This window comes from Coffea arabica, chromosome 8e (genome assembly GCF_036785885.1).
Source record: "Coffea arabica cultivar ET-39 chromosome 8e, Coffea Arabica ET-39 HiFi, whole genome shotgun sequence".
Classification (NCBI taxonomy): domain Eukaryota; kingdom Viridiplantae; phylum Streptophyta; class Magnoliopsida; order Gentianales; family Rubiaceae; genus Coffea; species Coffea arabica.
In genome coordinates, this window is record NC_092324.1 from 51,906,524 (window position 1) to 51,919,933 (window position 13,410).

The window sequence follows — 13,410 nt, forward strand, 5'->3', positions numbered from 1 at the left end:
AAATAATCATACTTATGGTTTCAAAAAGAAATACAATCTGAGTTTAATTAAATATATAACTTGTGTGTTCTTAAATCCCTATAGAAATTTTTTAAAAGCACTTCATATGGTATGATACTGTCCTTTAGTAGTCTAAAGAGCAAATCTTTGTTAAATTAGTGACAATTGAATAAATATACACAGATAATTTATAAATAATAATTAGCTGAAAAGGGGGAGAATACTAATCTTAGTACATTGCTCTGTTGTAACTACTAGTACACAAATTTTTGCAATACTTGTGTGTGTAGGTTTCAAATGATTATAGCTAGAAATTGAGATTAAAATAACTAGTGAAGGTAACTATCAATACGAAATGCTTTAGCTATTTTTTTTTAAAAAATTTCCTTTTGTTTCTCTCAGTCTTTCCTTCATATTAAAACCTAATAGTCCAATAATGAAGTATTTAAGTATGTATTTTAATGTCTGAAAATTGATAATTTTATTGAATAATTTAAATAATTCTGCAAAATACCTATTTCCCTTGAAACTTAATTGATAATTCATTGAAGCGCAAAAAGAAAGAAGAAAGAACAAACTATTAGATTATCAACTTAACTCACATATATTACTCATGTTTTTATAGAGATATTGAGTTTAGTAATAAATATGAGTGAAAAATGATAGCACTTGTGATCAATTGATTTTCCATAATGCTAGATAAGAAATGCATTTATTATACCAAATCCAAAACCAGCAATATATGCAAAAGAGTAAAAAGATATGAGAAACTAATGGCATATTACTGAAATAAAGAAAAAAAAAAGAAGGAATAAAAAGATGTTTAATTAGAATTCTTAATAAACTTCCAAAACAATTTAGGTGTAATTAGTAATATATTTTGACCCAAAATCTTTATTTGAAATTTTGGCGACCATAATTATTCAAATTCCAAAACTGTGGGACAAAAAATATAAAATCAAAGCTATTGACTAATGGCAAATTGATTTTGACGGTTAGGATTATCAAATTTCTAGCAATTGTCCAAAATTTGGTTCAAATAAAAAACTATGGGGACTAAATTTGTTTTGATAGCATTAAGGACCAGTTTGGCGCAAGGTCAAAACTTTGGGAACCAAAACTTCATTTCTCAACCAACCTGCATAAAAAGCTCCAAACAGTATCAGTTCTAGCTAACAATCACCGAGTGCACTAACCAGCCAGTGTATCCAAAGTCAAAAATATCATAGACCCATTCATCTAATATGAAACAGGTTTCTGTATATACATAAAAAAATTAATTTGATATACACAGTGCCAACACTCAAGTATCAGCAGTGCTAAAAGGAAAAGCTTTTAGAGAGAATATATTTCTTTAAACCTAGAAGATCAATGGAAACTAACATATTGCCTTGCTACCATAAACATCTTGGCAATTATTCTATAGTATGAACCCTCCTCCCAATCACAGATAAGTCTGTTGAGCAATCTCTGGAGGACTGCAATAACCGTCATCTTCTAGCTGTGGCAAAAATTGATTCATTCCCTTGGTTGGCACTTTCACACTTTCAGGCAAACACATTTGTCACAGCTGCAGTTGTTACTTTTTCCTGACATTCTCCAGTAAAAAGCCATCTTGCTTCTTGTCATGCGGCTGAAATGCAAACCAAAATTCTTGGTTTCCTCTGGCATGGAGATGATCTTCAATCGAGTAGTCTCTAGTTGCCTAGTCAAACTTCCATCCTTGGCTGTTCTATGCACTGGTTTAGATTAAGACCGGATTTTCAAGGCCAAAAGTTTGAACCAGAGATCACAGTGAAACAAAACTCCCCCCTCCAAGACCAAAACCCCGAAATGTGTTCTTTGACTGCCTTCACGATGCAGACCTCCAGCATTAAAAGAAAGGAAATCACCAATAAAGGATTGTCAAGAAAGAGAATAAAGCTGGGACACCTTAACAACTGCAATATTCACCTTTTTTATATGCATGACCTTTCTTCTATACCAATTCTAACAACTTTATACAGCCGCTGGAGTTTGCTGCAATGACCATGTTTGATTTTCGTCTCCAACAGACACTTGAAACGAACTGTTCATTATCATCATCAGTCTCTTTGCCAGAAATGGGATCAATGGAGCCAAATTTGAGGGAAGTGATTGGCATAGGCAGAGATCGGTAATAAGCAAAGACCTGTCAACAAAGAAGATAAGCACCATAAAGCACATGATATTTAATGCATTTAGATTAGACTTCCAATGCAAACATCAGACATCTTACCAACTACAAATAGGAGGAAAAGGATCAAATGGAAAAAAAAAAAACTCAACAATTCACTCAGTCTTTGTTCAGTTCTCAGTCATGACCATGTCCAGGTGAAAATAATTGAGTAAATTATTTTAATGAGAAGGCACGTCCAATTAGAATTATGAACTCTTATGCGCAAAAAGTAACCGTTCAACTTACATGCACGGGAAAATTGGATTACATGTCATGCAATTAATACGTACACAAGGTCCAGAAAAAAAAAATCATATAAGGCAAACCAAGGAACCAACAGTTCAGAAGGCTCTTTAGCTTTCCACACCTCTTTAATTTCTCTTCCTTTCCTGAATTTAATAGGTAAAGACGTCGAGATATTTAAATTCTCGCTTTTACCAGATCTACAGTAATCACCATCCTGTGTGTGCACTTCGACATCAGTGCCTCACCAATATCCAGCACCACACAATCTGCTGGAAAAGTAATAAGAGTACTTTTGTTCATTTAAAGAACTTCAACACTTTAGAAACACATTGAGAACATCTTCTTGACAGATACAGAAAACAGGTAGAAGCAAAATCTGAAAACCTAGAATACGTTTCTAAAACAAAACTTTGTTAATATACAAACAAGATAGATATTGGCCTTAATGTTCTGTATGGCATACAGGAAACTCAAAAAGAGTACAATGCATGGTGCATTGGTTCACATTTTTCTCAAACAAATTCCAATTTGATTCACGCTCTCAATGAGAATCTAAAACTACTACTAATTTATAGATAGGGTTCAGGTATTACAAGTCTTAAATAAATACATGCGAAAGATAATTTTAACACAAAGCCTAAACTCAAAGCACACTAGCACATAATCCTTTATTAGATTTTGCACATTTAGTTTACGTATCTTCAAAATCATAGTCTTCTAGAGTGAATCTGATCTAAGGACTTTTGCTCCAGGGTATCTATCAAAGCACACTGTTTCTAATAATCCTGAACTTGCCATCAAAGTATCATGTCCAACTTGATTGCAAAATTCCAAAAGTCTATGATATTCTTTATTGTTCTCAATAGGCTTTAGCGAAAGCACTTACTTGTCAACGTTCATCCTCAAAATTAAGTATGATCAATTAGACAAACTAGAAAGGGTCATAAGTTCCTTGTAATTCAGTCTACATTACATCAACACCTAAGTTGGTGCAAATCGCAGCTTGTTCTCACCTCATTTGTCTCGGAACCACATGTGATGTATCCATCAGCAACAGATAAACCCACAAAGTTCTGAAGGAGCAAGAGAAGAAAATTATAGTAGGTAAGGACAATAATCATTGTAATTATGTCTGACCAAGTAAAGAAAATCACTATCAGAGTTAAAAGAATTGAGGTTGTGAAGTGGAGTAGCAACCTTCTCATTAGTATGTCCTCGTAGGGTTAATACACAAGCATCCCTTGACAAACCGTTAGAATTGGTTTTATTCAAATCCCAAATCTTCAATGTATTGTCCGTGGATGCAGAAACTAGTGTTTCATTGTCCAGAAATTTGGCATAGCTAACAGCTTTCTCATGACCAGCCAATATACACCAAGGTGTCGAAATATTTCGAAGATCATAACAATATGTCTTGTAATCAGCAGTGCTAAAAGCCAGCAAGTATGTTGACTGAGCTGAAAACTGAACAGAGCAGACATTGGCATTATTCCTGATTGTGCACAAACTGTTTCTCTGCATCAAAAGGAAGAAAAACAAAGTCAATACATCCAACTGAAACACAGCTGGAACCAAATGTGAAATTGGACTATTGTTGGTAGTTACAAAAGGCATAAGACTACCTTTTCATAGAAACACCTCTGAGCATATTCATGGTAAAAGGGAAAACTAGATATAGCCATGCTTCTTCTCTATATCCTCCACTTAACAACAAGGACAGCTAAGCATATCTTTTCATTCTTATGTTTCATTATTTAACAGTCACAAGCTGTTTAGTCTTCCAACATCCACACTAATGTCACCACATGAGGTTGCAGTTCATGGTTAAAGTATGCATTTTCTCATATCCGATGCAGCTTTTATTGAGCTCCTTAAATAAACAAATTACTCTCCTAAGATGGCAATTCAAAATTGAGATTGTAAACTCAATTATATGATATTATTTTTTGAAGCACGTTTCTTATATTCATCAGGCAATGAATGTCTAGTTTCTATGTTTAATTAACTTACATCATCTGTAAGTTGGAGCTCTCTCTCCCCTGCCCCCCCCCCCTTCTTTTTTTCATTTTTTACTTGGCAGGAAGAACTTGAGTACCCCCCCCCCCCAAAAAAAAAGAAAGAAAGAAGATAGTTGTATTTTGTTACTCAAGGTATTAGAAAACATCTAGTACAAGATTTGGAAGAAAGCATGCCTCATTAATGCTCCAAAGTTTCACCAAATGATCATCACTTCCGCTGGCAAATTTTGTCGGATCCAGCCGAGAAAAGTCAACAGACCAAGCCCTTTCGTCATGCTCAACAAATTCAGAAAATCCCTGACCAGTTGCTGCATCCCATAACTGGAACCATCCAGGTATATCATGTCATTAGCAGTTTGCTGAAAATCAGTAAATATCAACAGCAACAATTACAGGTCACTATAGCAGGAGATAAAGACTTTAAGAAAGGAAAATGAGCATCAAAATTTTAAAATTTATCAATTATCAAAAACAATCCAAGCCAAAGTTTTCATGACAAAGCCAAACAGTCAAACCTAGAGAAAGACCTGTAAATCATGCTCACATAAAACAAAAAGTGAAAAACAATAGCCTAGGCTGAAAGCATACTAGTTGTAGAATTTTGCCGGATCCATGACTCTATTAGCCCTCTAAGTAAACAATCAGAAAACATGAGAAATGCAGGAACATCAAGGGAAAAAAAAACCGTTAAAACAATGAGTACACAGAAGACCCCAATTCCTTATTTCAAGACATATATAATATCTTGAAAATCCCTTCAAAGAGCAAAGCAAGAGAGACACATGGAGAAGGGAAAAAGACCCACATGGCTGATGTGTGCTTCACCAACGAATATGTCTATCCAGCATATTTGCCAAAATAAGCTCTCCACCCTCGGTCAAGGAAGCTAAATTTGCATTATATTAATTTGGCTAGATTTGAGGCAGTGGTAAGCTTGGTTTTAAGGGTGGGGAAAAAAAGCCCTGCATATAAATGTACCGTGAAGAAGCTCATGTAGTGTTAATAAGAAAATCAAGTTGCCTGTCTGGTTCTCATGATGATGATGGAGAATTGAAATAGCGATTTTGAAAACTACAGCCTAACATTACTTGGTACACACCAATTGTAGAAAGGGAAAAAAAGCGTGACCAAATAGCCTACACTAAACAAAGAAAAAGCATCATGATTTCATTATGAGCTTCAGAATGAAATGTAGAGTTCTCTCTCAAAGGGGAAAGATCAGATGACAGAGATTTGAAATTTAACGATTCTAAAGAAAAAACGCCATCCATATATCTATATTTTTTAAGAACTAAAACTAGAGGTTATGTCATGGCAGTTAAAATTTTAATTCTGCACGAAGTTCTATATCCGAAAAATTAACCAAAATAAAAACTTCAAGCCCCTGCAGAATCAATGGCAATTTTGTGCAGTTACCGAGTGGAATGACTTTGATGTATTGTTTTGTTACCATTCCACCACCCCAAAAAAAAAGGGTTACTGTTATCTAGCAGAAATATATGACAGAAATAAATTTACTCTGTACCACTTGAAGAACAAACCGTGTAATACACACCTTGACTGCCCCATCATAGTCAGTAGAGGCAAGATAGTTCCTTATATAGCTATTCCAGCAAATGCAGCTGAGCTTCGATTTGTTTGACATCTCAACTACTGGATAATGAATGTCAACAGAATCGTCAAAAAGTGCATGGAAATCAAATATCTTAATTTTCTTTGAGACTCCACCAGCAGCCAGATAGTCCTCATCCCGGTCAAAACTCAAGGAGCATATTACATTTGCTGAATTAGCCATATCTCCATTCCTCAAAACCCCTCGCACTTTAAAATTACTATAGCAAGCATACTTGCACAAATCGGTAAAGAATCCCCCAAGGCAATCAGTGGTTTTACATATCCCTCTGTCCTTCCCTAACGACCAGTTCTCTCGAATTCTTAACAATCCTTTGTCACCACGTGTAGTCATATCCTTTCGAGGAAGCTGAATATTAGATCTCATTGAAAAATAAGCACTTTCAAGCTGCCTGATATTCTTTGTCATCTTCTCATCACATAAAAGAGGCAACCTAGGACGAAAATCTGAACTTACATGCCCCCTCCTAAGCAATCTGTTTCTCTTTGTAGCAAGGGACTCCTCAGCTAAGGAGGTACAAGCTGGTAATTCTCTAGTTTGCCTTTTCTCAACCTCTTGAACATCTGCTTCTATGAACCTAATTTCCTCTACTAAGTTTGAAGCATCTCTTTGTTTTTTCTCTTTAAGTGACAAGAGAAAATGCAACAGCAATTCAGATTCAGCATCCTCTTCCTCAATAGATGATACCAATTCATCTCCAGCTAATTCCTGAATGCTGCATATAACTTCAAATTGCAGAATTTCCCTGCCAACCGAAGCAGCAAATGAGTGTAGTGTAATGCATTTAGCTTCACTGACTCATACTACTGCATACATATGATGCAAGCAGATTTGCTTGTAAGGAAAATTTACCAGGTAATGATACAAATTGATGACCCACAGACATGAAGAAATAAGTTAAGCCAAGCAGGAAGGGCTTGACTTGATTACAGTAATCTGAAAGTCTGTCCAGTAACCACCAGTTAGGTTATTAGTATTTATATATAGAAGAGGCCCTAGACGGAATGAAAAAGAACATATGCTGAAAAGTAGAGAGGCTTAGGATCGATGCATGTTTGATAAGCTGGACGCCTTTAGGCTTCAATAAGGAAACTTGCTTGAGTACCATATTTCAGTTTTCCATGTACAAGATAAGGAAAAGGAAAAACCAGGGAATACAGGTGCAATGAAAACACTGAATATACCTGGCAGTCGGACGTGACGATGATTCAGGATGAAGCAGCCAAAGGCAAAATCCAGCTTCCTTGGGATTCTCTGACAGGAACTCTGGAGGAAGAATCCTGTGACGTAGATCCAGCATTGCTGCTTCATGAGATCTTCTAGAGTCAAAAGAACTGAGTAGCTGCAAATCATCCATTTTAGTTTTACAACTCTACCCTTAATGACGAAGAGCTACAAGTAAAAAGAAGACAACTATTTTTCTGGCCAAGTTGCAAAATGAAGTGGAGCAATACAACTGGCCCTGGGCCTTCACAGAAAAGTAACTATAGTTCCTCCACTCTCATTAGATTCATAAGCTTCATAAGCTGAGAAAAAGGCTTCCTGTAAATGTCCAATTCAGTACTATTAGTCAAGCTAACAACCAACTTTTGTTTCTCACGCTATCATGGTTCAAATTTTCACACAACTATAAACCACGAAGAAGACCTGGGAAGTTCATCTCCATTAGCACCTACTTTCAACAGTTTGTGAGTAACTGCCTAAAACCAATAAGCACACGGGGAAGACCAAATTATAAAACCTCTATCTAGAAATAATTAAGATCGGCAGAACTGCAAGTTTAAACTGGGTAATTTGCAATTTCCAGTTAAATATAAGGAAGCCAAAGCAATTGAAACACAAGGATGGTGATCTTATGGATTATAGCGTAAATAAGGTCAAATTTTAAATTGATCCCACGGACAACAAAAACAATGTGATAGACATCCTGTTTGGACAAGTATAACATCTAAACCACAGGGGGTAGGGATTGTTCTCTCACCTCAAATAGAAGAACTCCCAAAGAGTAAATGTTCGATGAAAATGCCAAACGCCTCTCAGTGTGCTGCTCAGGACTGGAATACCATTTCTCTTCCGACATAAAATTTACTGAAGTTAAGATTGGTGGTGACATATCAGGTGCTTGTGGAACACTGGATCTGCTCTGAGACTTAAAGTCCACCTTGATATTTTGATTTTCACTAGACCCACTCCCAGAATTAGGCCCCAAGAAACTATCCACTCTGCTAATATCAACAGATGCAGTTTTGAAGTCAAAACTGGATGAAGAGTGAGGCAACCTTCCAGAATGTAGCATATTATCACCAAACTTTTGCTTCTTTGCAAAATGATGGTCAAAGGGTAGCAAGTTCTTTTTGAGTGGCCTCTTGCCAATTTGATCATGCTCAGACCGGGGAACATCATGATCCAAGACATTGTCTGAAAGATGAACAGATGATCCCAGATAAATAACTCTGTTTGATGGCAACAACTTGAAGTAAGATGGGCGCAACTCTTTCAAAGCAATTCCTTGAGAGTGCGAAAAATCCACCAGTTTGACAATTTGTCTAAATATGCGCAAGTTCTCCATTTTATTTGCCTTATTCTGACCAGCTCTAAGCCACTCTCTCAAAAGGACCCCATCAGGGTTAGGAAAGGTAGAAATACTAGACCAAACTTCAGGAAAGACATTGCTGATAGGCATAACAACATCTCGAGTCGAACTCAATGGGGTATTTGAACTCAGAATCCCAGTACTGGTAGACCTTGAATAACTCTGGTTCCCTGACTCATCACCAAATCCTCTGTCTAAAGGACCTTTGTATATTATTCCCTTGCCCTTCAATGTATTCTTTATAAAATATTCAGAATACCCAGACTTGGATACAATTTTTGTTCGGGTAACTCCTGAGGAGAATGCATTACTTAACATACTTTTATTGTCATTACCTGGAAAATTATCCAAGAGTTCTTGATAATTTTCACCAGAAGGCTTCTGATTTTGATCCAAAAACCCTGAATAGAATAAATGCCCAGTATCCTCCCAGACACTTTTTGCTTCCCAATTCCTGTCTCTATTTGCAGCATCTCCATTTGAGCCTGCACTTCCTGATCCAGTCGCCTTCTGATGCAAATGCTTCTTCCAGCTCTGCACTCGATCTCTATTGTCAGAGGTACCCACTATAGCAAGATTTTCACCACTATAATTTGTGAACGTCAATTCTTCAACCATAATTCCAGAATTATTCATACAGTGAGGACTCACACTTGCTTGTTCTGAAGAACCCATTCTATCCAAATTTTTCCCATCCAAAATATCTGTAAACAAATGAGACGAGCCCTCATTCTGATCACTCTCATGTGATTCTAAAAGACTGGAGTTACTGGGCTTTAAGGAGTATTCACGTTGTTTATGTATAACGTGCATACCATCAGCAGCAGTAACTCCTGTTGCATCATCATCAACCGCCTCATCCATCCCGTTCAAAGTGTATATTCACTTATGCATCCAATCTGCATGTAACATGCTCATTTGGTCAAGACAACTATTAAAATCACAAAAAACTTTCTTCACTTTGACCAGACTATGTCAGACAACTTAGAGCATATTTGAGCTACTTTCAGTCTAGCCAATAATGTCCGAGAACTTGGACAGTGATTTAAGTCCACAGACAAATAATCCACCCAAATCCAAGAGGTCACATCCAATATGCTCAATTGTACTAAAGGAAAGAGGTGGATACAATATGCTCAATTTGTATAAGGAAAGAGAAATGGAGCTAAGTTGAGTGAAGTTCGTGCTCCTTCAATCATAGAACGAATGTCTTTTTTTATTCTTTTTGGATCAAAGCATTGGTCTTCCATATCAATATCTTATCTAATCTTTTTGAAAATTTTTTAAAAGGTTACAAACTTTCACGAGTGCAATTCTTACAACTTTGAAAAGATGATGAAATTCATCAATAATCTAATGACCTATTTCAATTTGCAATGAAGAACATACTCCATGTTATTGGATTGAACTGCAAATGACATTTAGCATTATCACAATTCCGGTGAGCCTATTAGGGTTATATTCCTACAGATGGGGCCATGTATATCACTATTTAAAAAAAGATAATAGGTAAACATACAAAAAGAAAACTACCATCATAGATCATTCACCACTTGCACTTTTCTAGTTCATAATACAATTGTTACTTGGTCATTTTCATATCTGCATATTGTCAACCAAACACAGGAATATTGACTCTGATAAACTATTTTGCTATGACAACATTTTACATCAAACCAAAGTGGCCTGACAGGTCAATAAAATCACAAAGATAACCAATCAAAATCAAAATGTCAACCATTTAAGATGCTTCAAGAAAAAGATTCCTCCAACACCTAGACTTTTCCCGTTCACTCCCACTTCTTTTTCTTTTAATCTGTGTCTCTACTCCAATTAATTGACGAATATACAAACAACACAATAACACGTTGCCAAAGTCATAATCTGCTCCTTGCACCGAGCAATTCCTTAACTGGCATATGTATAAAAAAACAACAAAAATAGTTTCCTTAAACTGCCAATCAATACCCCTTACATAAAATTAAACTTGCCAAAAAACAATAAAGCACAGCCAAACAACATCATCTCAGCATCAAAAGAAAATATTACATTGATAAAAGGAAAACCATACAGCCAAAACCTTTACCAGCTTACTCAGCCTATAATGATTAGCTGAAAACAGATAGTATCATACTTCAGAATTAGGTATAACTCAAAAAATAAAAAATAAAAAATCATCCCTTAGAGCCAAAAGAGGAGCTGTCCCAGTATTTGGACCTCTGAATAAATACTAAAATACTGCAAAATATTCAACACATCCAGCAGAAATACAAAAACTATCTAAAGCTCAGAACTTTTACGTTCCTATAAACAACGATTCAGTAAATTGAAGAACATAAACAACATTTCTTCCTATCCTTTTTTCAGAAAGCAAAAACCACAAAAGATAATAAGGTTCAAGTAAAAAGCTGCAATTTTTAAATTTATTAGCATTCAGATGAAGAATTAGTTGGGGTCTGGGCTGAACCATATTTCCAAATTCAAACCTTCACTCTTCATTTTTCTACATATTCCCCAAAAAACCCAGAAAAACCCAAAACTCAGTAACAGTTATATTGAAGAAAAAAAACGTTACAGCAAATATTGCATTTTTAACTCAAGATTTTCCAAGAAAAAGAAGGGATTAAAGTTGAAGGGCAGTTAAAGGATTACCTAAATTGGGTTTTAAAGGACGGCATGAAGCAGTAAAATCCTCAGGGTACCGGCCAAAGTTGAAGAAAGGAGAGGATTATTATGAACCATGGAAAAGAAAATAAATAAACAAATAAATAATAAGAGCCCTAAAGTTTTGAGGGTGTTAGCTTAAAAATGGTGTGGAGAGGGATAAATTATCATGGGACTTACCTGAAATGGCAAGAAATATCTTGGGTACGCTACTGGCCATAGGAGAATAATTTATATCCGCGGTCATTAGAAGTTTAGAACCACTTGTTAAATATTTAAAAATCATGGGATCTCCAATTTCCGATTATTGTATTACTGGTAATACCTTGGAAAATAGGCATAGTTGCCTAGTTTGCTCATTCTACACGAGAGTAAAATACTTTTTTATCAAAAAAGAAAATTACTTTTTTCTTCTAATCTTCGCCACAATAATTAGTTCTTTTTTTTCTTTTTCTTTCTAAAACCCTACACGTTACAGGTTGCTTTTTAGATAGTTTTTAAGACATAGGATAAAACACAATGATTAAAAAAAAAAAAGGGGGAATCTCACTATGAAAGAACTGAAATTATCACAGTACTAATCTTTTATCTTGTGTTTTAACTTTTAAGAGCACATAATATAAGAATTATTATTAAAAAAATAGATTTCATTGTTGAGAGATTTAACTCAAGTTTGACTCATAATGTTGTGAAATCATAAATCTAATCTCTTGGAAAAATTATAGAAGAAATATGTGAAGAAAATTAAAAAAAAAAGTTTCTTGGATCTTTATAAATATGTGATTTGTTAAATCAACTTTCCTAATTATGATCGTCTTAGCTTTTTAGATTATATAAATGAGTTGAATTCAATTGAATAATTTGTAAGGAGACAATATACTATAACTTGTAAGTATACCAATATATACAATATACACGGCTATTGATCAGGGTTTGTTTGGATAGCTGATTATTTTTTAAATATATTTATTTACATCATTATTATAATTTTTAATATATTTTTTGATCTTTTTAATTATTTTTTTATCTCATATACATCATATTACAAAAAGTGCTAAGTAAAAATATCTCAAATAACTTACAATCCAAACAAAAGTTAGAATACGAACTTTTTAAGTCAAGTGAAATTTAAATATTATATCGAGTCAATCCGACTCGATCCAACTACACCTGTAGATAAAGGGTGAGAGGTGCGTGGGATATATATGAAGTGGCAAACAGTCCTCCACGTCTGTCAAACAGTGATGTCCTATGTAGATGTCAGCGGCAGCTGCAGTCAGATTCAGAAGAATGACTGCTGACACGTCCTCCATCAACTGGCTTGCCCATCTAAAATTCCAAGCCAATGCTCCCTTAGATAATGATAACAACTACTTGGACCTCATATACTAACCCACGTTCCAACGGGTGCCACTAAACTACTCTCCTTCTTTTGGTCGATACAAGAATTCCTATTCGACTTATATTTCTACACCATCATCAAATCAGACAAGTGGCTAATACATCTTCTAGTGAAATATTAATATAAAATTAAAAATTTGATCTCTCGACCTACATCCAATAAAAAATTTGGTGACCATCTCGACTAGCCTGAGTTAAGTTTATTGTTAGTCTACTTATAACACAGTAATATTTAAGGCCCAACAAAACATATGACGGAGTTCCTATTAGTATCGCCGCCTCTCAAGATTTTGAAGAAGAGTCTACTCATGACACAATAAAGCCCAACAAAACATGTCACAGAGTTCCTAACAGGATCACCGCCTACCAAGGTTTCAAGCGGAATAAGGGTACCTACAATTACCGATGTCAATTACACTATGTAGTGTTCATAGTATTAGTAGAATAAATGTAGATATTAAGATAATTTTCAGTTACACATTTAAACGTGTAACAAAAATTGTTGTGACTTGTATATGTTATTGTGTTAACATTTACTTTTATCCTTTAATATTTGTATTGCACGGTGTAATTAATTGTCGCAAATAATTATAACGACCCTTGATCCCTTTCAAGAAAGTCAAAAAAGTACTTATAAATCATGCGTAAAAGCACTCTT

The 13,410-nt window shown here is 35.1% G+C and overlaps 1 protein-coding gene across 10 annotated transcripts; it reads right to left on the reverse strand.

Annotated features, from left to right (window-relative positions):
• Positions 1-1,205: 1,205 nt before the first annotated feature.
• LOC113703094 (protein SPA1-RELATED 2-like) lies at positions 1,206-11,677 on the reverse strand. Of its 10 annotated transcripts, none has more exons than XM_027224323.2 (9): positions 11,340-11,604; positions 8,076-9,586; positions 7,279-7,436; positions 6,017-6,839; positions 4,636-4,782; positions 3,641-3,958; positions 3,425-3,516; positions 1,954-2,170; positions 1,206-1,846 (listed from the first exon to the last, which is right to left on the reverse strand). In XM_027224323.2, exons 2-8 carry the CDS (start codon positions 9,549-9,551, stop codon positions 1,999-2,001), a joined length of 3,186 nt encoding a protein of 1,061 aa, XP_027080124.1. In that variant the 5' UTR covers positions 9,552-9,586; positions 11,340-11,604; the 3' UTR covers positions 1,206-1,846; positions 1,954-1,998. The 10 variants fall into 10 exon arrangements, 9 of the variants coding, with proteins under 9 accessions (XP_027080124.1, XP_027080123.1, XP_027080122.1 ...); XM_027224322.2 differs by having other exon boundaries at positions 1,206-1,850; XM_027224321.2 differs by having other exon boundaries at positions 1,206-1,865; positions 11,340-11,603.
• Positions 11,678-13,410: the final 1,733 nt, after the last annotated feature.

What these genes read in the sequence shown, in the direction of transcription:
- LOC113703094 (XM_072061690.1), bottom strand. Translation starts at nt 9,551, where the DNA reads ATGGATGAGGCGGTTGATGATGATGCAACAGGAGTTACTGCTGCTGAT. An exon ending in AACTTTGGAGCATTAATGAG is followed by an intron (nt 3,959 to 4,635) that starts GCATGCTTTCTT and finishes CTTTTGATGCAG; the next exon opens with AGAAACAGTTTGTGCACAAT. An exon ending in GAGGACATACTAATGAGAAG is followed by an intron (nt 3,517 to 3,640) that starts GTTGCTACTCCA and finishes TTGCTCCTTCAG; the next exon opens with AACTTTGTGGGTTTATCTGT.